The 26,780-nt window shown below is 39.3% G+C and overlaps 1 protein-coding gene across 2 annotated transcripts in view; it reads left to right on the top strand.

Moving 5' to 3' along the window:
• Window positions 1-26,780, top strand: part of LOC122557702 (doublecortin domain-containing protein 1-like) — a 554,199-nt gene that overhangs the window by 62,237 nt on the left and 465,182 nt on the right. For both annotated transcript variants that reach the window (XR_015760126.1, XM_087996361.1), the window contains exons 3-4: window positions 4,361-4,603; window positions 9,854-10,013. Coding sequence is in view for 1 of the 2 variants with exons in the window: in XM_087996361.1 (XP_087852487.1) it covers window positions 4,361-4,603; window positions 9,854-10,013 (403 nt within the window). In the remaining variant the exon portion in view is untranslated. The remainder of the gene's footprint in view (window positions 1-4,360; window positions 4,604-9,853; window positions 10,014-26,780) is intronic.

Genomic DNA, 26,780 nt, shown 5'->3' on the forward strand with positions numbered 1-26,780 from the left:
GAACAGGAGATTCGACGTTTCGGGCACAGGCCCTTCTTCAGGGCCTGAAGAAGGGCCTGTGCCCGAAACGTCGAATCTCCTGTTCCCTGGATGCTGCCTGACCTGCTGTGCTGTTCCAGCAATAAAGTTTCAACACTGAAGTTCTAACCTGCACTATTCCATTCTTGTCCATATGCCTATCCAATGACCATTTAAATACTTTAAAGTTGGCGGGTCACACATCAAATGTGTCTACTGGGCTTAATCCTTTACAGTTAGTTTACAGGCATGAGATATGAAATCCTCTAAATCTAATCAAAGAAATACTTGTAGGACATAAGGCTGAATCCTTCATGTGAGCCTATGTATCTGTGTTCGAGAAGCAGCTCACAGGAACTTGCAATGTAGTTCAACAACACCTTAGGGCATTGCAAACAGAGTTTGGCTGTTAAGTATGCCAAATCCTGAATATTTCAACAAGGTGATGAGATCTTAGTATTACTGCCTTTATAGGCTGAACCACAGAACAGTTCAATAAAAAGGTTAGGCAAAGTAAACTATTTGATTAACACACATCACCTGAGAAAGATTCAGCTCTGTCATTTGAACATTTTTTGGCTTAAAACATGCTCTTCTGCTCAGCAGAGAACATTCTTGATTCTATATGCCATTGAGAGATTCTGGCATTTTTCATCCTTTTTAATCTGAGCTTCTTCATGACCTATCTTTTTCATTTAGATGAGAATTCACCTGGACCTTGAATTTTTTGTATTATGCACTTGATATGGTCTGATAGCACTAAAACAGTGACTCCAGTATCTAATTTAAATTTAGTGGGATGTCCATTTACTTCTGGTTTAACACTCCAGTGTTTGTTCTCATTGTTAATTTGTCCTAAGAAAGTTTTTTTTCCCTGTTCCTGTGGTTTTCCGACTCCTACAAATGTGGCATTGCTTTAAATATATGTTCCTTTGACTGTCTGTCATCTGCATTTTAAAACAACAGGTTGTTTTAAAATGGCCAACTTTTACATAGTTGTGGCATATTTCCCTCTCTGCTGAGCATTCTTCATGTTTGTGTGGCTTGTTTCCACAACACCAGGGACTTTTCAGGATGGCGGTTGGCATATATTCTCCGTGTTAGTGAATTGAGATTTTTGTGTGTACTTTTCCCTTTGTAACCTACAAACTGACTCACTACTTATCTTTTATCTGTGGTTCATCAATGTCTACTTAAATAAATACCGAGTTCTTTTACTGGGGTTGTAACTGAATACTGCTTTTGTAAATGTTAAATCTTCCTTGGATTTCAATAAGTCTGATCTGCAACTTCAATCATAGTTGGTAGTGAAACAGTTTGAATTACAACCCTTCATAAGTGCAGTATTTTGCCAGCTGTAAAAATCACAGTTGAACAAATTTATGTTTCTCCCTTTATTTCCTTCTATTAAAACACACATGTTCAGTAATTAGCCTTTGGCAAGCATTGAAGTATATGCTGACACCCGGATACAACTTTATACAATGCTATATTTATATATTGTTATTTTTATCAACACTTACTAAGACATAGTTAATGATTGCACCCATAACAAAAAGTAATGCACTGACCTGTTTTCTCTGGCTTTTATTTTTAAATATTAGAGCTGTTTTGTGCCTGGTGAATCTTACTTTTCATAGAATAGAATCCCAACAATGTGGAAACAGGCCCTCCAGCCCAACAAGTCCACACTGACCCTCCGAAGAGCAACCAACCCAGACCCAACCCACATTTACCCCTGACTAATGAACCTAACCTACACCTTCCTGATCACTATGGACAATTTAGCATGGCCAATTCACCTAAACTGCACATCTTTGGACTGTGGGAGGAAACTGGAACACCCAGAGGAAACACATGCAGACACAGGGCGAATGTGCAAACTCCACACAGACAGTTGCCTGAGGTTGGAATCAAATTCAGGTCCCTGGCGCTGTGAGGCAGCAGTGCTAACCACTGAGCCACCATGCTGCCCAAATCTTATGCTGTAACCTCAACCGGTGCACGAATTGAATCCACACTGCTGGCATCATACTGCATTACAAACCAGTGTCCAACTAACTGAGCGAAAGAGCTGTACACAATTTAGTTGTCCCATTCATGTGCCTGGTGGTATGGACCAAACCAAACCTCTTTGTAAATATATCAAGGAGATAGCCTAAAGTCTAACTTTTGTCTTAGTTAATGGCAAGTGTAAAGTACTGTGTTTCAGATGTAATTTGATTGGTCATGCTACTTGGCTTTAAGCAAAACACACTATATTCAGACTGTTATGTAAAATACAAACGAAAGAAAGAAGCATTGGTTTAACTTTCACTCTATTGAAATATTTTACGAATAATAGATTATTTAACTACTAAAAAAACTGTTCCAATCTCGTACCTTCCCAGAGATGCATTGTTGGCAAAGGTGAAGTCAGTAAAACGGGTTATCTCACATGTGATTCTGCCAGCAGAAAGAGAACCCAACTTTTAGCTGAAACCGTGAGAAAATTCTGGTAGAGAGAGAAAGAGAGAGAGAGAAACAATTTCCACACTAACTACTTAAAGCTAACCTAAAACCCTTGGTTCTGTGGGGATCTGTCTCCACCCATTCATATGACTTCTATTGTTCCAACTTTTAAAAAAATCCCAAGGCCTCACAAGCTGTTTACTTTCTTGGTTTAAAACAGACAGCTTGATACTTCAGTCCCAACCTCTCTTCATAAAATAAAACCAGGACAAAATACTCTTCTTAAAATCATAATATCATCATGCTAGTGTGGTCTCTTGATGGCTTTGGAATGTCTACTTGAAACGTAAATCAGCTTCTAAGCAGCCACTAAGCCCTGGAACATTGCTTTGTATGCTCCTGTGTCTGATCCACTGCTCATGGCGTTTGGTCATTGCTGTCTGGTCCCTAGGTCTGTTTTCCAGCTTTCTCTATTGATAAGTCCTTGGAAGTTTTTATAATTAGTTCTATGGACCTTGATATTTACTTCAAACTACTGACTAAGTTGCTTTCTTTTTAACCTCTTCCTCTGCCACCAAGTTTTGTCGTGTGTTTTAGTTCAAGCACTGTTTAGTCTCTCAAAAGCATAACACTTGAGTCCATGGTACTTCCTTCAAGGATCATTTATTAGAAGCTTGATCAATACACATGTTGACTTCACATGAGGTCAGAGCTTCACATGTGGTTCTACTAGCTCTCACTAATTAATCATGTGAATAAGGCAAAAAGGTGTGGATGCTGACAAGCTGAAAGAAAACTGAGGTTACTGGAGAAACTCAGCAGGTCTGGCAGCAACTGTGAAGAAAAATCAGAGTTAATGTTTTGGGTCCAGTGACCCTTCCTCAGAACTGATGGTAGCTTGCAACATGTCAGTTTATATGCAGAAGGTAGGGTGGGGAGAGGGAGTAAGGAGTAAATGATAGGTGGGGATACAGCTCAAAGAGAGACAACAGTTAGACAGACAAAGGAGTGATAACGTTCTGGCTAGGAGGGTGAATAGCTGTGAATGGAGACTGTTAGTGGCTAACTAGGTAGTGTGTAATGGCAGACAATGTGATAATAAGGCCTGGTGTGTGGGTAGGGGGCTATGACATGGGAGAGTTCAGGCCCTAAAATTATTGAACTTAATGTTGAGTCGAGAGGGCTGCAGAGACCCAAGTGGAAAATGAGGTGTTGTTCTTCCAGCTTGCACTGTGTTTCACTGAAACACTACAGCAAACCTCACTCAGAGATGTTGGCCAGGGAATATGATGGTGTGTTAGAGTGGAAGACAACTGGAAGCTCAGGGCCTTTTTGTCAGGCAGAATGTAGATATGCACAGTATTCCAGATGATTCTCATTAGTGCAGTAATGGTGTCCCTTTGCACCAGAAAACCTGGGTTCATGTCAGTCTGCACCAGATGCATCACATAGCATGTCTGAATAGACCGGTTAGAAACTTCTATACAGTCGGTTCTGCTATAACGTGTGGTTCTTCAATGCGATTTGGCTTTAACATGATTGAAGAATTTAGACTGTTATTTGTAGAACACGAACTTTCTTGACTTGCATTGGCTATAAGGCGATTCTGGCTCCATTAGTTTAAATGGCGTGGCTATTGAGCAATTTTCTTATAACATGAGATTGCACAAGAACGGAACTATTGCGTTATATCAGAAGTTACTGTACAGTCTGGTGAACTTGCAATCCTTTTCAACGCATCTTAAATTCTGAGGATTATGGAATGAACTTCATGGTATTAGAATGTTCACAACAATTAAATAGGAGTTTCATTGAATCTGGCTAAATAAAGTAGAAAGTTTTTGTTTAAATTTGCAACTGTGAGTTTTTTTATTGTCTTCTTCCTTTTTAGAAAGTGTCGATCACCATACAAGATGACAATCCACATTCGTACACAAAGGGCTAAACCACCTTTGCGGTCTCCAGTTGGATCTCTTCCATGTTCACAGACCAGACGATCAAGATTTCAAAGTTCCATTGAAAGCTGTGGTGTGGTTTCAGACTGCGAGAGCAGCAACTCAATCCATAAAAAGAAAAGCAGCCTTCGATTTCCAAGGATCAAAAGATGTTTGAGTGCTCCCCCTGGATCAGTTAGGTAATTACATCAAGGTTGCTTTAAATTAATTAACCCTTTCTCATTACGTAAAACCAAATCTAGAATAGCTGGTTTCCTCGTTGATACCTCAACATATTGCTCTGGAAAAATATCTTGCAGATAGTACAGGAATTCATCAATCATATTGGCATTGCTAATGTGGCTTGCCCAATCAATATGTGATTTAAGTCACTGATGATTACAGTAGAACCCTAGCTGCATGTTTCTATAATTCCTATTTAACACTATCCCCTATCTTACAACTACTCTTTGGAGATCGATGGACAACTACCGATCTAATGTTTTCTGCACCTTGTTGTTTCTTAGCTCTAACAAGACTACGGCTAATGCCCGAAACGTCGATTCTCCTGTTCCCTAGATGCTGCCTGACCTGCTGTGCTTTTCCAGCAACACATTTCCATCTCTAACAAGACTAATTCTACATTTAGATTTTCTGCATCAGTATCTTATTTTCACAATTGCATTGATTCCATCTTTTCGTAACAACGCACCAGTTCCTTTTCATATCTGTCTGCTCTTTCCAAAGTTTGAATGCAATTAGATGTTCAGTTTCCAACCTTGCCCATCCTGCAGTTACAATCATATCATATCCGTTTGCAACTATTTGCACTATTCATTTTTCTACTTTATTGCAAGTGCTCCATGCATTCCAACATAATGCCTTTAGATTAACTTTTGACATTTTTACACATGTTTTACACAACGACCCTAGTTTCTGCTAGCCCTTGTATCCTTTGCCTTCCACTTTTGCTTTCCAGTTTGATATTGTTCATTTCTATCTTACTTTCCCTGACTCTTGTCTCCCTGCTCAGGTTCTCATCCCTCCTTCCATTCTAACTTAAATTCTCCCCCACATTACTAATAAATACCCCTGTTTGTACATTGGTTTCCTGCTGTGCTATAACCCATTCAGCCTGTATAGATTCCATCTTCCCAAAAATCTGTTCCACTGCCTCAAGAATCTAAATTCCTCTGTTTTACACCATCCTTCCAACTATGCATTCATTTGGTCTGTTCTCCCATTCCTGATCTCACTAACACAGGGAGTAATCCTGAGATTACTACCTTTGAGGACCTGCTTTTTCATTTACTTCCTAACTTCCTATATTCTGGTTGCAAGAATTCATCCCTCTTTTTACCTATCTTGTTGGTACTGACATAGATTAAAACCTCAGGATGTTCTGCCTCCCTCTTCCGAACTTCCTATAGCCGTTCGGTAGCATCCTTGACCCTGACACCAGGGAGATAAATATCATCCTGAGGTCATGTCTATCTGTTCCCTTCATGATCAAATCCCCTATTACAATTGTATTACCAATCTTTCATTCTTACATCACCCTCACCCCATGCACCTGATGCCACAAACTTGGCTCTCACTGCATTCCCCAAGAAACCATCTTCCCCAAAAGTATCCAAAAGAGAAAATCTGTTAGAAAGGGAGACAGCATCAGGAGACACCTGCGCGATCTGGCAGGTGATTTTATTCGGTCTGCCTTCACCCTTTCTGCCTGTCCACTCTTTAACTGTGGTATAACTACTTTGCTGTGTGTGCTATCCAAGTTCCTCAGCCTGTGAAGCAAACCAGCTAGAATTATCCATGCTTCCCAAATTGTACCGTTTTCTTATTAAAATTGTACAATCAAAGTAAATTACATAAAAGTAATAACAGATTGTATCACTCTGAAAGAGAACTGGAATATGTTAATACCTTCAGTTTTTGTATTAAATTATCCACTGTCCTTTAATTCTTCTTTGATGGTGTACATGATCTTGATCTTGCAGTGATTATTTTCCATTTTAGTGATTAAACATCTTGGAAGGTTGACTCATTTGTCCATCCATGGAGCACATCTTCTATTGGAGGGCCTACTTTTTTTTGTCTCTTTGGAGGCTGAAAAACATGTTATATTGCGCCCTGTTTGTTAGCAAGTTAAATTGTCAAAATTACATTTTTGTTTCATTAAACCCAAAGATCCAAAGAAACAAAAAGTAACACAAGAGCCAGATTTCTTAGTGTCTTAAATTATTTCACAGGTTGTATTTATAGGCATTGAGAAAAAAAAAAGCTCTGTGTAGTAACAAGAAACAAAGAACTGCAGATGATAGAAAACTGAAACAAAAACAGAAATTGCTGGAGGGGGATGGTCACTGGACCCAAAATATTGACTCTGATTTATCTCCACAGATCAGTAAGGTTGATGGAAGTATATTTCTCTATTTCAGATGGCAGTTCAGGAGCATCAAGAGGCTGTGAGATCTGGGGAGTTTCTCTAGCAATTTCTATATTGTAATATATAGCCTGAAATGCTATTAAAGTTTGGCTTCAGACAATGATGCATCATAACAATGCAGACATTGGTGGGTCAGTTCCAGATTACCATCAGAATTATGCTGAAGCAGGCTATCCAGTCCAACAAGTCCATGCTGCCATTTTGCCTCATTTGAGGCTGAATAACACATGTTATTTTAAACCCCATAAAATAGAGCTTAAAAAATATAAGAATTAAATTTCCCATGAACAGTAACATAGAAAACTGCTAACATATAATAAAAAAAGATGGGAATGAAATTTCTCTATCCCAGGATATGAAGTGGGCTTATATTGAATCAGGATCTAATTTTGCTCTACATTTAATTGTCCTTTCACTAAAATTTGTACAGCGATCATTCAAATTCTTTTCAGGGACTCATTTCTTAATTTCACTATTTATTTGGTTTAAATTAAAAATGTCAGCATTTTTGAGCCAGTGTAAAATAAAAACTGACACAATTTATAACAGGCTGCCAGTTCACTCCAAGCCCATTTTATGTTGCTGTCGTAGACCTGTTTCACATCTGCTCTGACTATCACAGTACACATCATTTTCCATATAGTTTTTGTTACAGATGCAGGATGATCTCACAGCTGAACTGCCATCTGAAATGGAGAAATATTCTTTCATCAACCTTACAGATCAAACAATAATGGAATTGACTTTTGTTCTTACTGGATCCAACACCATAGTAAAATAAGGCATTTTGCACAAACATATCTGCCTTTACAAACAAACAGTGTGAACTTTGACAACCATTGGCGATCTGTTAATATACATAAAAAAGATAATTTATTTAACACTGAGAGCTTATACACCAAATCTCACTCTTCGTGATAGTTACAAGCGATATTTTTCACGTCATTAACTGGAGTCTGTGTAAAATTTCCTCTCCAAATGATACACTGTCTGATTTGGAACAATTTTGTTATGCCTTCACTGTCAATGGTACAAAAAACTTAAACTTCCTCTCTGACAACATTATGTACCAACAGCAGATACACTGTTTGATTCAACAAGGTGACTTACTACCAGCTTCTCCAAAGCTATTGGAATTGCAATTTTGAAGAACATTTGTAGCTCAAGTTGTGGATCAGGTTGTAAGTTTGCTCATTGAGCTGGTAGGTTTTTTTCTCTGATGTTTCGCCACCATGCTAGGGATTGTCATAGTCGAACTAGTGTCCGTCCCTCTTTGTCTGTGTGTATGGATACTAGTGATAGTTGGTCATGTCTTTTGGTGGCTAGTTGGTACTCATGTATTTTGGTGGCTAGTCTTCTGCCTATCTGTCCAATGTAATGTTTGCATCACATACAAAATACCCTGCAAGAACTGTAACAAACATTATATTGGACAGGTGGGCAGGATACTAGCCACCAGGATATAAGAGCACCAACTAGCCACCAAAAGACATGACCAACTATCACTCGTATCCATACACACAGATGAAGAGGGACATCAGTTCAACTGGGACAATACATCCATTCCGGGACAGGCTAAACAAAGACACACACGGGAATTCCTAGAGGTCTGGCATTCAAACTGGAACTCCATCAACAAACACATTGATTTGGATCCCATTTACCAACCTTGCAGAAAAAGAACCGGAAGTGATATCACTCACCACAACAGATCAAGCCACATAAATAGCAACTGGGACAGAACACCAGCGCTTCATCGGAAGCTCACTGACGATGTTACCTAACATGGTGACGAAATGTCTGAGAACAAATCTACCAGCTCCACAAGCAAATTTACAGCCTGGCAATTCGATATTGTTCAACATTGCCAACATCCCAGATATTGTATAAACAGTGTCCTTGGATGGACCTCATTGGTTTATGAAATGGCCGAAATTAGCCAGGATTGTCTGAAAGTAGCAGGCCAGAATGGTAGCTAAATATCAAAACCATGCTGAAGAACCCCAATGACTCACTAGTAAAGTCAGCAGTGATCACTATTAATAATCTTATTGAATGAATCAACAAGCCCAAGGGACTGAGTCATGTTTCATAGATTGGAATCAGAATTGTAGAATGCTTATAGCACAGAAGAAGGCTAGTTGGTCCATTTTGCCTCTGTTGACATTTTGATTCAGCAATTTACCTTGTGTCATTCCCCTTCAATCTACCTGCAGATCAGTACATTTTTCCTTCACAGATAATAATTCAGTTCCCCTTTGCATGCCTTGATTGAACAGCCACCATCTTTCTAGATCCTAACCACTTGCTGTATAAAACAAGTTTCCTCATGTCACCATTGCTCCTTTCACTAATTATGTTAAATCTGGGTCCTCTGATTCTTGATTCTTCCAACATTGACCAACAGTGTGAGCAGCTTTTCAATTATGTTAAATCTGGGTCCTCTGATTCTTGATTCTTCCAACATTGACCAACAATGTGAGCAGCTTCTCCTTAGCTATTCTATCCACTTGCTTCATGATTTTGAATATTTCTTTCAAATGTCCTCTCAATCTTTTCATCTTCAAGGAGAACATTTTGAAACTATCTATTGCACTAGACTGGTATTCCACATCCCTGGAATCATTCTTGTCAAAGATTTCAGCACCGTCACAATGTCTTCAAATCCTCCCTAAAGTGTGAGGTCCAAAATTGGACATAGTACTTCAGTTGAGGTCATACTAATGATCTGTATAGGTTTAACATAACTTCCTCGCTTTTGTGATCCATTATCCCTATTGATGAAGTTGAGAATGCTGTATAATTTATGAACCGTGTCCCAACCTCTACTGCTACTATCAATGTTGCTATGTTCCAAGTTCCTTAATCACTGATTTATAGGAACTTTCCTGTAGATAAAAATTCACTTTGTTTATTGCATTTTACACACACTTTGCTACTCTTGTATCATACCCATTAATGTTGTTTAATAACTTGGATAATTTTCCTCTTTATGCAGGAAGGCACACTCTTCATTATCCTCAAGGCTTCTATCAGGTCACAGAAATAGCAAAGAAAAGCCACTCTTTAAACGTCAGCAGTGGATCATAAAAGTGACAGCTTACAAGAATGGGACAAGTGACGTGTCTGCAAAAATAACAGCATCTAGCATCAAACTGGTAATGGCTAATATATGAGTTTTTTTGTCACACTAGGTACAACAGCACTAAGAACCATTTCTAGTTCCACTTGGTTCTAGTAAGTGGCTTAACAAATTTCATCTTTACGTCTTAAATCCTTAAACCATTTCAGAATTTATTAGGCCACTAAGTAATGCTAATCTTCCTAAAGGCTAAGCAAACCCCTGAGAATATTAATGGAGGCTCCTACTAGTAGAATGAAGAAGTAGAAATGGCATGTCAATGAACTCAGCTGGGGGACTAGAGAATGGGCAAAACAAAACCCCTTTTTGTGGATTGATATCTTGTACTCTAAGAATATCTGATGCAAAATTTATTGTTTCTAAGAGTTTAATGTCTGTTACAGGACATCACACAGACTTTGGAGAGGAAGGAGTGGGTCACAAGCAAGGGCTACACTTTCAGGCATCACAATAGTTCCTAATCAAAAACATATTCCTTTTGAAGACGTTGTCATAATATCTCATTGTGGAGGCTAGAGGAGCAAATGTGTTCATCCCAGAGTCATCACAACTGCTTTCAGTTGCTCACTCCAATCCCCTTCAGAGGTTCACTTTCAGGCTACTGACAGTGAGGGAAATGAATCGATATTAACATACATTTGAATTAAGAGTATAATTGGCCATTTAGCACCACGAGCCTGCTTCATTGTTTAATAAGGTTACTGCTGAACTGACTGTAACCTGAAATCAGCATTCCTGCCTACCCTTGATAATCTTTCATTCGTTTTGCTTAACCACAATCTATCTACCATTCTGAAGAAGGGTCACTGGATCCAAAATATTAATACTGATTTCTCTTTACAAATGCTGCCAGACCTGCTGAGATTTCCAGTAATAAGTAAATGAATAAGAAATGTTTGGAGGGATATGGGCCAAGTGCAGGCAGGTGGGACTAGTTTAGTTTGGGATTATGGTCAGCATGGACTGGTTGGACCGAATGGTCTGTTTCCGTGCCTTATGACTCGATGACTCTATGACTCAATCCGGTTTTTGCTTCTGATTTCCAGCATCCGCAGTTCTTTCAGTTTTTGTTCCCAAATACTCACAACTCTGACAGAATTTTTATTCCGCATCTCTGTTTTAAATGGGCAACACGAGTTCGATATTTTCACATAAGAAGAAATATCCTTTCGATATCCACTCTGACATGATTCTTCCTTGGTTTTAATCAGGTCATCTATTTCTCTTCTAAAATCCAGCAGATACAAGCCTACCCTGTGGGCATAAGCCCTTCTTCAGGAATGAGGCTGGTGTGCCAAGCAGGCTGAGATAAAAGGTAGGGGGAGGGAATTTGGGGGAGGGGTGCTGGGAATACGATAGGTGGAAGGAGGTGAGGGTGAGGGTGATAGGCCGGAGAGAGGGTGGGGGCGGAGAGGTCTGGAAGAAGACTGCAGGTCAACAGGGCGGTGCTGAATCCAGGGGTTGGGACTGAGATAAGATGGGGGGAGGGGAAATGAGGAAGCTGGGGATTCCTCATTTCCCCTCCCTTCCACGTTATTTCAGTCCCAACTTCCGGATTCAGCACCACCTTCTTGACCTGCAATGTTATTCCCGACCTTTCCGCCCCCACCCCCTCTCCGGACTATCACCCTCACCCTCACCTCCTTCCACCTATCGTATTCCCAGCGCCCCTCCCCCAAATTCCCTCCCCCCTACCTTTTATCTCAGCCCACTTGGCACACCAGCCTCTTTCCTGAAGAAGGGCTTATGCCCGAAACATCAATTCTCCTGCTCCTCGGATGCGGCCTGGCCTGCTGTGTTTTTCCAGCATCACATTTTTCAACTCTGGTCTCCAACATCTGCAGTCCTCACTTTCTCCTATTTGATACAAACCTAGCCTGTCCAACCTTTCCTCACAAGTCAGTCCAGATATTAGTCTGTAAAATCTCTGAACTGCCTACAAAGCATTTACGTCCTTCCTTAAATGAGATGTCTAATATTGCACACATACTCCAGATGTGGTCTCATCAGTGCTCTGTATAACTGAGGTATAACATCCTTACTTTGATATTCCATTTCTTTCATGATAAATGATACAATTCTATTAGCTTTCTTAATTACTGGCTGCTCCTACATACTAATCTTTTATGATTCCTTCACAAAGACAAGATCCTTCTGGAACTCAGAGCTCAGCTAATATGCTTCTTTTTCATTCCTCATGTCCAGCGATTCTCCATTTCCCATGCGATTCTCCACTTACCACATGTTTGCCAATTCACTTAAGCTAACTATATCTTTTTGTAACCTCCTTACGTCCTTTTCACAACTTACTTTCCTACTTCGCAATTTTCAGCAAATTCAGCAATGGTTCCTTCTATCCTTTCATTTAGGTCACGTTTATACATTGTGAACAGTTGAGATCCTAGCACCAGCCCCTCTGGCACATCACTCATTGTATCTTGCCAATTGAAAAAGACACATTTCTGCCTACTGTCAGCTTCCTGTTAAACAGCCAAGCTTCTTGCCACGCCAATGTGCTACCCCACATCTTGAGCTTTTATTTTTCACAATGACCATTACCTTAAGAAATGCCTTCTATAAATCTAAGTACAGTACATCCATCATTTCCCACTGAATAAGTTACTTCCTTAAAGAACTCCAACAGATTGGGGAAGCGTGATTTTCCTTTGACTCTGTCTGATTGCCTTGAGCTTACTCAGCTGGCATGCTCTATACCTTTTTTCATAATAGTTTCTAATATTTTCCCTGTGAGAGATGTTAAACTAATTGGTCTCTAGATACATATGTGCCAGCAACATCTCCAGCAAACATACTGTACATTCTTCAACCAAATAGACATGTCTCAAAATCTATATGAAGCAATCCTCAGTCAAGTCAAGGGAGACATCTTTTCCTCAGAAGGCCTTGGCACAGTAAGTCAAGTGCAACCTCCAGTCTCAGACGAGAGGCTTGACTATGGCCAGTCAGTTACTGATCACTTTGGTGGATCATGATTCTCTCCTTATAGAGGGTGAGGAGATGAATATTAAGCACCCCACCACTCTTCTTGACTTGTTACTCCTAATTGTAAACCTTTTTCTCTTGCCATGAGACAAAGGAAGTGATTGAATGAGATCAAAGTGGCTGGCACAGCTACTACCTCTGATTATGTTAGAAATGATGATGAAGTGTCCCAACTGAGTGAGCAGGCAGAGCAGAGACCCTGAACAGTTAGTTGCGTGGGGTATTGAGTAGGTGAGAGCGAATGAGGGAAGATATTGTGTGCCATAGTGAGACGATAGACAATGAGCCTTGGTGGGAGCTATGTGCAGTAGAAGAGATAGAATGAGTGAATAAGGAGCCAACCAAAGTCTTTTTCCTGGGGTGAGAGAATCCAACATTAGAGACCCCCATAGGTTGAAGGTGAGAGGGGAAAGATTTAAAAAGTACCTGAGGGTATTTGTTTCATGCAGAGGGTGGTACACGTATGGAACAAGCTGCCAGAGGAAGTGATGGGTACAATTACAACATTTAAAAGGCATCTGGTATATGAATTGGAAGGATTTATGGGCCAAATGTGGGCAAATGGGACTAGCTCAGATTGGGATGTTTGGTTGACGTGGATGAGTTGGGCCAAAGGGTCTGTTTCCATGTTGTATGACAAAGATTCTATGAGTTTGAGGTAATAGAGATACGGTAATTACACTTGCCCTTGCAGAGGACAGAGGATTATTGATTTTCTTGAGGCATTGCTGAACATTTCTCCAGACCATGGAAACAGTATTGATATGGGTGACAACCTCAGCTCATGGTACAATGGTCTGGTGGTGTGGTCTTCTCTGCTTGTCCTGAGGGAAGAGGATTGCAGTCGTCATTGATAAAACAATGTATCATTTCAGTACAATTTTTTTCAGTACAATGTGATGTTTCAGTTGGAGTTGATGTACTTGGTCACCACCTTGCCCCCCTCCAACACAGCATGCTTGGCCATCTGATGCATAGCAGTCTGGATCTCCCGGGAGCTGTTGGTACTGCTCTTGTTGTAATAGGTCAAAAGGGAAGATGCAATCACGGTGTGTTCAAAGATTTAATTGGTGGATGAGTTCTTAAGGTTCATGGCCTTGGAGGAGATGCTAGTGTTGGGGTGCACCTCATTCACTTTGCAGGTGTTGATGGTGTAACTTTCTTTCCTGGACTTCCTCCTCTTCTTGCCGCTCTTTGCGAGTGGTCTCTTCTTTACTTTCTTCTGCCTTCTTGTCAATTTGAACTTTCTTCTCCTCAATCATGGTGACAGTCAACTGTTCCTCTATTCACGTGTCAGGGGTAATTCACATGAACTGTGCTGGGCAGGTCCAAGTTGAAAATAATTGCATGGTTGCATGACCTGGCTTGAAAGTTGGCACTGGAGTCAGGGATCCTGGGAGATGCAGGCAGTGTTGAGTACTTCCATCTGTGGCAACTGAGAGCATAATGAACAGGGTGCCATAGAGGTGTGATGAGGGAAATTTGAGAAGATAGCATGAGAAATCTCTCTAGGTCTCATGTAGAGATTCAAGATTCAGGTCATAATCCATGTAATTTTGCAGCAATGACTACTATATCATACTTATTCATTTGCATTTGTGCTCTTGGTTCATTTGTTTTGTTTTCTTAAACATAAAATGTTAATGAGGTCCTAGACCCAGTTTTGGAATGGCCAGTGATACCTTTGTTAGGGCGCTCTCTCCCTGTTCAAGGCTGTACCTGTTGTTGAAGGTAGACCCAGACAAATTTCTACTTTGGTAAATTTGGCTCTTAAGTATTAGATTAACCTTTCTCTCCAATTTTTGAGTTATTCACAACATATCTTTTCAGTAAGCAATTTGACAAATATTTTCACGTGGAAATATGAAGATATCTGTCTTGGTGTCCCAATATTTAATTATTCTTGATTTAGTGATTTCTCCACTGTATCTAAGAATTGCTCACTGTCTTGCACCTGTTTATGCAATAAAGTAAAGCCAGGAAGTGAAAATATTAAGGAAATTCATTGAACAAGTTTCTGTCTTTCCTGTCCTTGAGACGTTAGGAAAAGTATATCTTTGTTCAAGGATGTGTGGTGTCAGACAATTGTTCAGAAAAAAAATGGCAGAGAATGACTAAAAATTAATCTGGAGGAAAATATTAGAGTTTGATAGGAAGCTAGCTAAGAATGTAAAAATAGATCGTAAGAGTTTCTATAGTTATCTAAAAAAGGAAAAGAATAAGCAAAGCAATGTTGGTCCTCGAGGGAGTGTTGAGAGTTAATAGTAGCTAATAAGGAAATGGGAGATGAATTGCATAAATATTTTGCTTCTGTATTCACTATAGAGGATACAAAGAAATATTCCAATAATAGCTGTAAATCAATAGGAGGAAGGGAGAAATAAACTTCATGAAATTACATTCACGAGGGAAGTGGTACTGACCAACTGATGGAGCTGCAAACTAACAAGTCTCTGGGTCTAAGTGGACTTCACCTTTGGGGTCTTGATAGTGGAGGCTAATGGGCCAGTAGATGCATTTGTGTTACTTTTCCAGAATTTTCTCATCTTAGGAAAGGTTCAATCAGATTGTAAAAAAGCAAATATAGCCCTTCAAGAAAGAAGGGAAGCAGAAACTGGGAAAATGTAGGTCAGCTAGTTTGACATTTGTCATGGGGGGTGTTTATTAGAAATGATTGTTAAAACAATTATAGTCATGCTCCTGGAAAACTCAAGGGGTTCAGGAAAAGTCATCACTGTTTCATCAAAGGGAAATCATGTTTATGCAATTTTTATTTGTGTTCTTTAAAATACAAACACACACTGTCTATAAGAGGAATCATATACACACTCTGCACTTGAATTTCCAGAAAGCATTTGATAAGGTGTCACATTACAAGTTATTGTAGAAAATAAAAGCTCATGGACAGAAAATTTTCTGCCAGGTAGAAAACAGAATATATATATATTTATTTGCCTCATTGTTAGGATGTGAAATTGGAGTCCTGCAGGGTTAATGCCTGGGACTTAACTTTTTGTAGTTTACATCAATAACTGAGGGGAGTGAAGGCATAGTAATTAAATTTGTAGATGATACCAAGAGAAGTAGGAAACTAGGATATTGGTAAGTTGAGTGAGTGAGCAAAATTCTGGCACATAATGTGAGAAAATGTGAAATTGTTCACAGTAACAGAAAAAATGATAAAACAGACAATTACTTAAACAGAGAAAAACTGTAAATTTCTGAGGTGCAGAGGCATTTAGCTATTCTAGTGCATGAGTCACAAAAATCATTATGCAGGTAAAGTATAAAATTAAGAATGCTAATGGGATGCTCTTCTTTATATGAGTGGAATTGAACATAAATGTGCTTCATTTCTACAGGATATTGGTATGATCACATTTTTAACACTGCATTTCTAAGGAAGGATGTAAATGCATTGAAGGTGGTTCAAATGAGGTTTACTAGACTGAAACCTGGAATGAGTAGGTTGTCTTATGAGGATAGGTTTGACAGTTTGGGCTTATTTCCACTGGAGTTTAGAAGAGTGAGGGCTGGGGTGACTTGATTGAAGTGTGTAAGATCCTGAATGGGATTGAAAAAGTGGACATGGAAAGGATTTTTCCTCGGGTGGGTTAATCCAGAACTAGGGGCTCTCTTTAAAACTTTGGAATTTCCCATTCAGGACAAAGATAAGAATAAATTATTTTCTCTCAGAGGGTTGTGTGAATTTGGAACTATCTGCTTCAGAATGCAGTGATGGCAGGATCAATGAATATTTTAATGACAGAAGCAGATAGATTCTCGTTAGGCAGGGTATCACAACTTACCGGGGGTATGGGGATAGATGGAAATGTGGAAATCAACACGCAAACAGATTAACCCTGATTCTTTTGAATGTCAGTTCAGGCTCAAGAGTCCAAATGGTCAGCTTCTACTCCTTTTTCATAAGATTTTGTGTTCAGAAGGTCAAGGATTTGAAGGCAATTTAGCTATTTCAACAGCTCAAATCCAATAATTTATAAAAAGAAATTTGAACTTCCAGATAATAGCTATAAAAATGACATGGCAAGATTTGCATTTTAAGATACTGACCATAGCAAAAGACTAAATATTGCATTGACTAAGCATTATACTTTAAACCACAAAAAAAATGTTTTTTTTAAATTTTAGATGAATAGAGAAACACATTTCATAGGTAAATGCTAAATTGTCCTTTAAGTAAACATTTGATTCTCCTGAAAGAGTCCAAAATGACTGTAAGCTCCTGAGAGGTTACATCTGATGGCACCTTACCCTGCATGGAAATGTTTCAACAGGAGAACAGTCTTTCAAAATGCTAGTTTCCTGGAAATTTCTCTCCAAGTAAAGCTAGGCAAATCTTTCAGTCTCATCTTAACTATCCACGAATTTGATCTTTCCAATCAGAACATAAGCATTCATCAGCATTCCTGAGCAGAGATCCATAGAAACCTTTGGCCTTTGGCTACTCTCTCTCCTTGACTGTAGCAAGCTAACTGTGTTTGAGAATTTTCACAAATATGTTGAAAGTCATTTCTCTAGCCAATTTCAATGGCAACATGAATCATATGGGCCTAGAATCCAGGTTAAAATGCAGATTAACTATCCTTTATTCTGCAACAAAATGGACAGGTTAAAGAAAAACTGTTCACAGCTGTACATTCTCTATTTTTCAGACTTTGAGGACTCATAGGCCTGTATACAAACCTTGCATGTTCTTTCTTGTAAATTAACAATTTTTGTTACCTTTCAACTTTAATCCCTAACAATAAACCACTCTTACTTGATATCAGGTAGACTTTAGAACATTATTTTTTAATTTTATTTTAAATGAAGACACAGATCCAAATGAATGTTGTAATAGATTTTGAGGGATATAGGAAAACAAAATGCATATTTGAAGAAAAAGGGATGACAGAGAGAAAATGATGTTATCTGAAAAAGTAGGCTTGAATAGCTTTATTGAGTTATTAAAAATAAATTGCTGTAACAATCTGACAATCACATTGCTGCCCATTAAAACAACTGAGATTAATACACATTACAAATCAAGCTATTGCACATTTTATGTTTCATCGCAAGAGTAATTTTAAAAGTCTAATTAATTTAAATTTGGACTTCTGTAACAGTTACTTTTAATCTTCTTTCCACAATAAAATCATGAGAAGAGCCGCAAATATGCTTAAGTAACATTACATGATATTACATTATACTCCGTGGCTGTGTTACTGTTGTAAATCCCAATATTTCTTTGAAACTTACTTGAAGATATGCTTTTTTAGACTAGGAGGTGAATGTTCATGCTTCTATTGATGCATTTTTTGCACTATGCCCATACCACAAACCACTGTATCGCTGAAAATAAATGCATCATTTCATATTAATCACTTTAAAGACCTAAAATCTTGTCTACTTCAAGCTATAGTGAACTTGGTAAATGCATCTTTGATATTGCTACGTCTGGAGGACAAGCCATGTACTGGGAGAACCTACAAAACTTGTACCATCAATGGGTGCATTTGCACTTCAAACATAGTCTCAGCATGTAATAATTTCAGCTTTGCTTTGAAATTTACTAGGCAGTCAAGCCAAGAGTTGGGATCTGACTAGATGTTTGAGCAATGAGAGCCTTGGAAATTCCCTGAATTTGAGCACAGTTACTGTAGTGTACAATTGATCCATGCTCATTGTTTAACCAATGCTAATGAACTCTTTTAAATGACTTTTCTGTGCAGCCAGCACTAGCCACATTGCTTATTGCTGGTCAATATTATGAGTGGCCAGTACAACTTAAAATTAGTCTGCACTGCTTTAGAATAACCTATACCTTTCAAAAGGGGCTGGAGGTTGGGTGCACAATAGCTGGATCAATTGCTCAGAGTCTCTGAAGAGAATCTGACCTATGGAGCATATAGAACTGCACAACAGGGGAACAGTGGGCTCCATGCTACTGAAGAATGTATAGAAGAGTTGAGATATCTTCTAGCTGCTGGGATTTGGCAGGATGGGAGGTAGGGTAGCCTGGAGAAAGGAGGCCCACTAAATACACTGTCAAAAGGAGTGGAAGCAGACTGCTGGCGTGAACAATGGCTGGAGCTCTATATGAGATGAATGTATGAGATGATTATTTGACTTTAATATTCAATAGAGCGTGATGTTCTCTATGTTTTTCTTTGGAATGTTTATTTTGTTGTGGGTCTTATTTTTGCATTGTAGCCAATTGGGTGCTGAGTTGTTCAGGTATGGAATGATTGATGAATGGCAAATCGGGGTTGTATTTACCAGTACAAAACTGGGATTACGAATTCCCTACAAGCCCGGCCATAAAGGGAATGTCTAGATGGCTCCTTCCTTCCTCTTTCTCCTATAACAGTTCATATGGTAACCATGTGGACTGCAGCAGTCCAAGGAGCCAACTCACCACCAGCTTCTCAAGGGCAGTTAGGGACGGCAATAAATGCTGGCCTAGCCAGTGAATCCCACTTTCCATGATTCCTCCTCATGGCCTCTATTCATTGCCCACATCATGTTGTATCCTGTGGGAAATGTTTGCTAGTGCATTCATATTTGAGAGTAACTAGTTTTTGCAGAAGCCTTGAAGTCAGCAAAAGAAATAATTTGGCACCTGTCGCACAAATCCCTATTCACTCGTAGAATGACACACATTGATAGAAAGCTCCAAGCGTTTGTAGAATTGTAACAAAATCCAGAATAAATTAGCCACCAATTATCCTGCAGATGATTGATAATCCCATTAAATAAGTGAGGAGAATGGGAGACAAGGGGTCCTTTCTAATACTGAATGCGTATGTGAGGTAAAGAAAGCATGTCAGGTGGAGCATGCAGCTTCAGAATGGTAATGTTATGGCTAAGTAGGCATTGTATGCTGGTTGACATGATCAGCCAGCTCTGAGTATATTTGGCAGATGTTTACTGCATGCATGACGACAACTGTGGTAATATGAGACTAAATTTTCAATTGCCATGGGATCGAGTTCAGATATGAGTGGGTTGCAAAATTATTCACTTGGACAGTGTTGCTGGTTCCTTTGTCTCCACAAAATGTTTAGATTTCAAAGGAAGAGTGTAGAGGAGATGTGGTGGAAGTCAGCAATCCACACTTCTCCAAGTAATTGTTTGTCGAACTTGTTATTAAGAGTTTGGGAAGTGATATTTCACAATTTTTGAATTACCATCACTGGAATTATGGAGAATCTGGGGACACATTTAAATTTAGTTGTGTAAAGAATAGAATGGAATGGAATTAGGGCACATCAGAGAAGTGTGAAAAGTCTGTATAAATTTGAACACATGCAGTGACACAGAGTTGCCATTGTAACAGGTGAGAGGCTTGATTTTGTGAGAACAGAGTCTGCATTCTTGTGAGAATTGTGAGGCTACCTCTCACTATGCCCTGGCTCTCTGGAGCTCTTCATCCGGATGGATGGCTGTTTTACTCTCCACAACTTTGCTTGGCACTTCATGAGGCATCAAAATATTGGCATAAACCAAGCAATGCAAGCCTAATCATGGCTGCTATAGGCCATGTACCTTTCAATGTATCCATCCGTCGATTGATGCTAAATTGTGATTTTCTGATGACAGGCTGAGATGCAGAGATGGCGTATTGAACACTACACTGGCCCATAGCAGCCTTCTATTTCTAATATATTTACATTTCATGAATACTCCATAGTGATACAAGTTTTGAAATTTAAAAAGTCAGCAGTGCATGTGAATTTCTTGGCATCCAGTTCATAATCATAAGAATATAAAAGTAAGAATAGGCCATTCAGCCCTTCAAGCCTGAACTGCTATTAGAGATCATGACTCATCATCTATTTCCATATACCCTCATTATTCCTATATCCGTTGATGTCATTTCTAACTAGAAAACTACCAGTCTCTGACTTGAACTTACTTAATGTTTGAACATCTGCAGCTCTCTGGGGCAGAGAATTCCAAAGATCTACCACCAGTTTAATGAAGGAATTCCTATTCATTTCAGAACTGAATGGTTTGTCTTTTATACTGAGACTGTATCCCCTGATTCTGGATCCCACAGCTAGGGAAAACACCCTTTCTGAATCTGTTTTGTGCATCTATTTAAAGGTTTGTAAGTTTCAATGAGATCGCCTCTCACTCTTCAAAACTCCAGAGACCACAAGCCAAGACTCCTCAAAGATCCCTTATAGGAGAGTCCCTTTGTAGACAGTTCCAATCAGTTTTGTTAATCTCCCCTGCACTTCCTCTCTGATAAGTACATCTTTTTTTTAGGCAGGGTCCAGAACTGCACACAATACTCCAGGTAAGCAGAAGGGCTCTAGTCTACCCTTTATCTGGAAGAAGAGCTCCACAAGGGCAGAGTGAGAAGTAGCGTCACAATACTCACAAGAATGCAGAATCTCTCTTCTTACAAAATCTAGATAGTCTCACCAATGTTCAATATGACTGAAGCAAGACTTCTTAAGCTCTTATAACTCTAGTAAAAGCTACAATTTCTGCTTCTGCTTGCTACATCTTCGTCAGTGACTTATGAACAAATATGTTGAAGTTCCTTTGGATTTTAAAAATCCAAACACATTACTTCCACTAATTCCTCTTTATCGGCTCTGTCACCAAAATTCTCAAAACTGTTTGTTGAGGCCAAAATATTGAATGTTTTCAAGAAGAAGTTACATTTAGTTATTGGAACTACAGCGATTAAAATGTAGGGGCACCAAACAGGAACAGGATATTGAGTTGGATGATCAGTCATGATCATATTGCGTGATGAAGCAGGCTTGAAGGACTGAATGGACTACTCTTGCTCCTATTTTCTATCTTTCTTGATTAAAAAAATTATTAGGCATATCAAATATGACCCTTCATGAATCCATGTTGGCACTGCTAATCAGGCAATTGTTTCCTAAATGTCCAGTAAGCATTTTCTTTATAATACATAGTAGTATTTTCTCAAATACTGATGTCAGACAAACAGGTCTGTAGTTCACTGTGTTCTCTCTCACTCCTTTATTAAGCATTGAGTTGCATTTGAAACTTTTCAATCTCTGCCGGCATCATTGCACAATTAATAGAATTTTGAAAGATGATTACTAATGCATCCAGTATCTTTGTAGCCATATCAATATTCATCAGTTCCTCATCAACTTTCAGCCCCATTAATTTATCCAGGACTTTTTAAAATAACTTATTTCAGTTTTACACTCTCACTCGACCATTGGAATTTAACTATCTCAGGGAGCCTTCTTGAAGCTTTCAAAGTGATGTGCTGTTGTCATTTATGTGCAGTTATGCATAAGGTCAATAGATTTCCTTTTTAACTCTAAGGTGTGAGAGGGAAAGGAGGCAGATGGACTCTTGCATGAAGAGTCAGCACAGGAAAGGGTGAGTCATTGGTTAGAGTAGAGTAATGAGAAGGTTCAGGAGATAGAGCAGAAGAGTGTCTTGAGGTGAGTTTGGGACATTAAAGAGTGATGTAAAAAGTACCTGGTTCAGTGATGTGAGGCGGTGAGGACAATATAGTTGAGATAAGAAATCAAGGCATCTGAAAGATGGTGTCAGTACTGATGAAATATATGTTCACTGCATGGTGTTGGATGGCTAAGGTTCTTATGTGGCTTTGTGTTCACTTGTTCAGAAAAGATTTTCAAGGATGCTGACAGGGTTGGGGGATTTGAGCTACAGGGAGAGGCTGAATAGGCTGGGACCTGTTTTCCCTGCACCTTTGGATACTGAGGGATAGCCTTATTGATACGACATAGCAGGGAACCCTTCTGTTAATTAAACCAAGCATCCAGAAAAGCTCACCTCGCCTTGGAATCTGTTAAAATATGAGTGACAGAGAACTCCCAAATTCCACTATTTAAAGAAAATAAAATCAATTTATCCTTTACCTGTAAAAGTGTTCATTAAACAACAACTATTCACAACTCTAAGCCCCCTTTTCTCTTAACTGCTTATTATCTGCCTTCAACTCTATAACAACATAATGTTCCAATAAAACACTTATTAAAATTACATCAACTTAATTTCAAAACCATAATGCAGCTGTCTTTTTCTGGTTGAAGGTCTCCCTGGGTTGTCTTCTTTCTTTAACTACGTTTCATATGAAAAGGTATCTTTGGTTTAGAGTGTTCCTAATTTCTTGGCTCTCAATGGTAGTTGCTTTGTCCAATTTTCAAAATGCCTGCCTTTTTTATATCCCCAACATTTAATCATTTCATTGGTTCGATGTTGGCAAAACAATAAATTCAAACTCGATTGAGTTTTAGTATCCTGGGGCAAAACAGTAACCAACTCAGGTATCAATTTCACAGCCAAATGTTACATATTTTCAATTTTCCAGTACACTCTGAAACTGTTATCTAATCATATGACATAAGTGCTTATAAACTCTCAGTGCAGCACACATCTTCAACTTGATAACACCTCCATCTTTAAGAAAAAAAATGAACCATCATAATGAAAATATCACTTTTTTTTCTATTTCTTAATCCCATTACAATGAAATACAAGGGTCATTAGCCTAAGTTCAAATTAATTTCTGCACCCGCATATATAATATTGTAATCTGTCCAACCTTATCTATACATTTTCCTTTAAATCCATGATAACATATCTGCTATCACATCTTTATGACCCGCAACATGTATAATTTGTAAATTAAAAGTCTGTGACATAAGACTTCAATGAAATAGTGTCATACTTTTGTCTTCAAGTCATTCCAAGAATGTAAGAGGATTGTGATATGTGTGCACAACTTTGACACATTGCTCGTCACTTAAACATTAAAATATTGTAAGGCCAGTACCAAACTCAATAATTCTTTTTCGATGGTAGAGTATTTTATCTGGGGAATGTTGAGTTTCTCTGAAAAATAGCCAACTGACCGTTCAATTCCATCATCATCTATCTTTGGCAATAAAGCTCCAATTCCTATATTGCTAGCATCGATTGAAACTTTGAAGGCTTTCAAAAAATTTGGTATAGCTAAATCTGGTGCGGTCATTAATTCTGCTTTTAAATTGTCAAATGCATCCTGCCATTGTTTTGTCTGCTGAAATTTTGTCCTCTTCTTTTGTACATCTGTTAGCAATGGCACCATGCTGCTGGAACAAACTTCCAGTAGAATCTGCTTAGTCCCAAAAATAGAAGCACCTGTTTCTTTGAGGATGGTCATGGAAATTCCTTGATGACCTTCGTCTTGGCATTCCTTATGTCCCAAGAATGTCACCTCTTCCTTCATGAATTCTATTTCCTTTAAGTTTATTACCAGTTTTGCTTCTCTTAATTATTCAAAGAGCTCTGCCAACTGAACCATGTGATCTTGCCATGATTCACTAAAGATCACTACATCATCCAGATAAACTACACAGTTTGTTAATCAAACCACAACTCTGCTCATGAGTCTTTGGAATGTGGCTGGTGCATTCTTCATTCCAAAAGGCATCACTTTGAATTGGTCTCGTCCATTTATGGGAACAAATGCAGAAACCCTTTTGCTTCTTCTGATGAAGGTACCTGCCAATAACCATGCAGTAAGTCCAATTTTGTGATGTAACTGGCCTGTCCAACTTTCTCTATACAGTCCTCCAATCTTGGTATTGGATATCCATCCAATTTTGTTGTAGTGTTGACCTTCTGATAGTCCACACAAAATTGTTGAGTCCCGTCAGGTTTGGAAACTAACATAATCGGCAAACTCCACTCATTCTGACTCAGTTCGATGATATTTTCATTGAGCATTACATCCACTTCTGGACCTATGTGGCTTTGAAAGGATTAAGTCTGCAGAGGTGTTGTTTTATCAGAACAGCATTCCCTACTTCCACCTCATGGACAATAGTATTAGTCCTCCACATCTTATTCCTGCATATGACCTTATACAACTGCAACAAACCTTTCAACTGAGTTCTTTACTCCTGAGACAGAAAGTTCACTCACGCATCCCACTCTTCAAGGACTTTATTTAACATATTTTGAGACACATCAAACTCCACAACATCTGGATTTGATTCCTCACTCTGTGGGGTAGTAATGAACACTTGATTAGATTACTTACAGTGTGGAAACAGGCCCTTCGGCCCAATAAGTCCACACCGCCCCGCCGAAGCGCAACCCACCCATACCCCTACATTTACCCCTTACCTAACACTACGGGCAATTTAGCATAGCCAATTCACCTGACCTGCACATCTTTGGACTGTGGGAGGAAACCGGAGCACCCGGAGGAAACCCACGCAGACACGGGGAGAACGTGCAAACTCCACACAGTCAGTCGCCTGAGGCGGGAATTGAACCCGGGTCTCTGGCGCTGTGAGGCAGCAGTGCTAACCACTGTGCCACCGTGCCGCCCACCTTGTTTCTCCACTTCCCTTTCTCTCTTATAATAAGGTTTCAATATATTCACATAACATACCTAATACAAATTTTTTTCTATCCGGTATCTTTACCAGACAGTTTACTTAGCTTAACTTTTGCTCAATCTGATAGGTTGAAACTTTATTGCTGGAACAGCACAGCAGGTCAGGCAGCATCCAGGGAACAGGAGATTCGACGTTTCGGGCACAGGCCCTTCTTCAGGAATCCTGAAGAAGGGCCTGTGCCCGAAACGTCGAATCTCCTGTTCCCTGGATGCTGCCTGACCTGCTGTGCTGTTCCAGCAATAAAGTTTCAACTTTGATCTCCAGCATCTGCAGACCTCACTTTCTCCTCAATCTGATAGGGACCACTAAACCTGGCTTTGAAGGGATCTCCTACCACTGCTAACAATACCCATGGGAAAACATCCAAATTTTAGAGTTTTTATCTGCCACCTGTTTCATTTTATACTGTGCCCTTGTCAGTTACTGTTTTGCTAACTCACCCACCTGATTTAATCTCTCCCCTCACCTCAGATACAAATCTAAGTGTCAGATCTCTGACTTCGGTCCTGTCAATTTTTCTTTAATTAATTTCTAAGGCCCTAGCACTTCATGTCTGGATATTAACTCAAAGGGAGTAAACGGAGTCGATTTGTTTGGGGCATCTCTAATGGCAAACAATACAAATGGGATACCTTTATCCCAATCATTCAGATAATTCTGACAGCATGCTCTTAATGTGGTCTTCAGGGTCTGTTGTCACCTTTCCAATGCTCCCTGGGATTCAGGATGGTATGCACTTGATTTAAAATGCTGTATGCCTAAGCTTTCCATGACTTCTTTAAATAGCCTAGCAGTAAAATTTGACCCTTGGTCTGACTGAATCTCTCTGGGTAGCTCCTGTGAAGAAAGTTACTAACTCCTGCACCACCCTTTTTGCCTTAATATTCCATATTTGCCTCCGGAAATCTGGTAGACACATCCATTATGGTTAGCAAGTATTGGTTCCCACTTTTAGTTTTAGGGAGGGGACCTACATAATCAATCATAACCCACGTGAGAGGTTATTTGATGTGGGAATTGACAACAAATATGCTGGTTTTATTACTGCCTGTGGCTTACCTACCATTTGGCATATATGACATGTACAGCAAAATTTAACACCATTAAGCAAAATGTACACCACAGAACACACCTTCTTTAAAGACTGCAATTTCCCCTCCTACGTTGTTCAAGATGTCCTCCAACGCATCTTATCTATGTCCCGCACCTCCGTCCTTTAACCCCACCCCTCCAATCGCAACAAGGACAGAACCCCACCTAGTCCTCACCTTCCACCCCGCCAACCTCCGTATACATCACATCATAGCGTCAGAGAGTCATAGAGATGTATAGCATGGAAACAGACCCTTCGG

This window comes from Chiloscyllium plagiosum, unplaced genomic scaffold (assembly GCF_037043375.1).
Source record: "Chiloscyllium plagiosum isolate Xiang-an unplaced genomic scaffold, Cpla_swu_hap1 HiC_scaffold_18, whole genome shotgun sequence".
Taxonomy (NCBI): Eukaryota; Metazoa; Chordata; class Chondrichthyes; order Orectolobiformes; family Hemiscylliidae; genus Chiloscyllium; species Chiloscyllium plagiosum.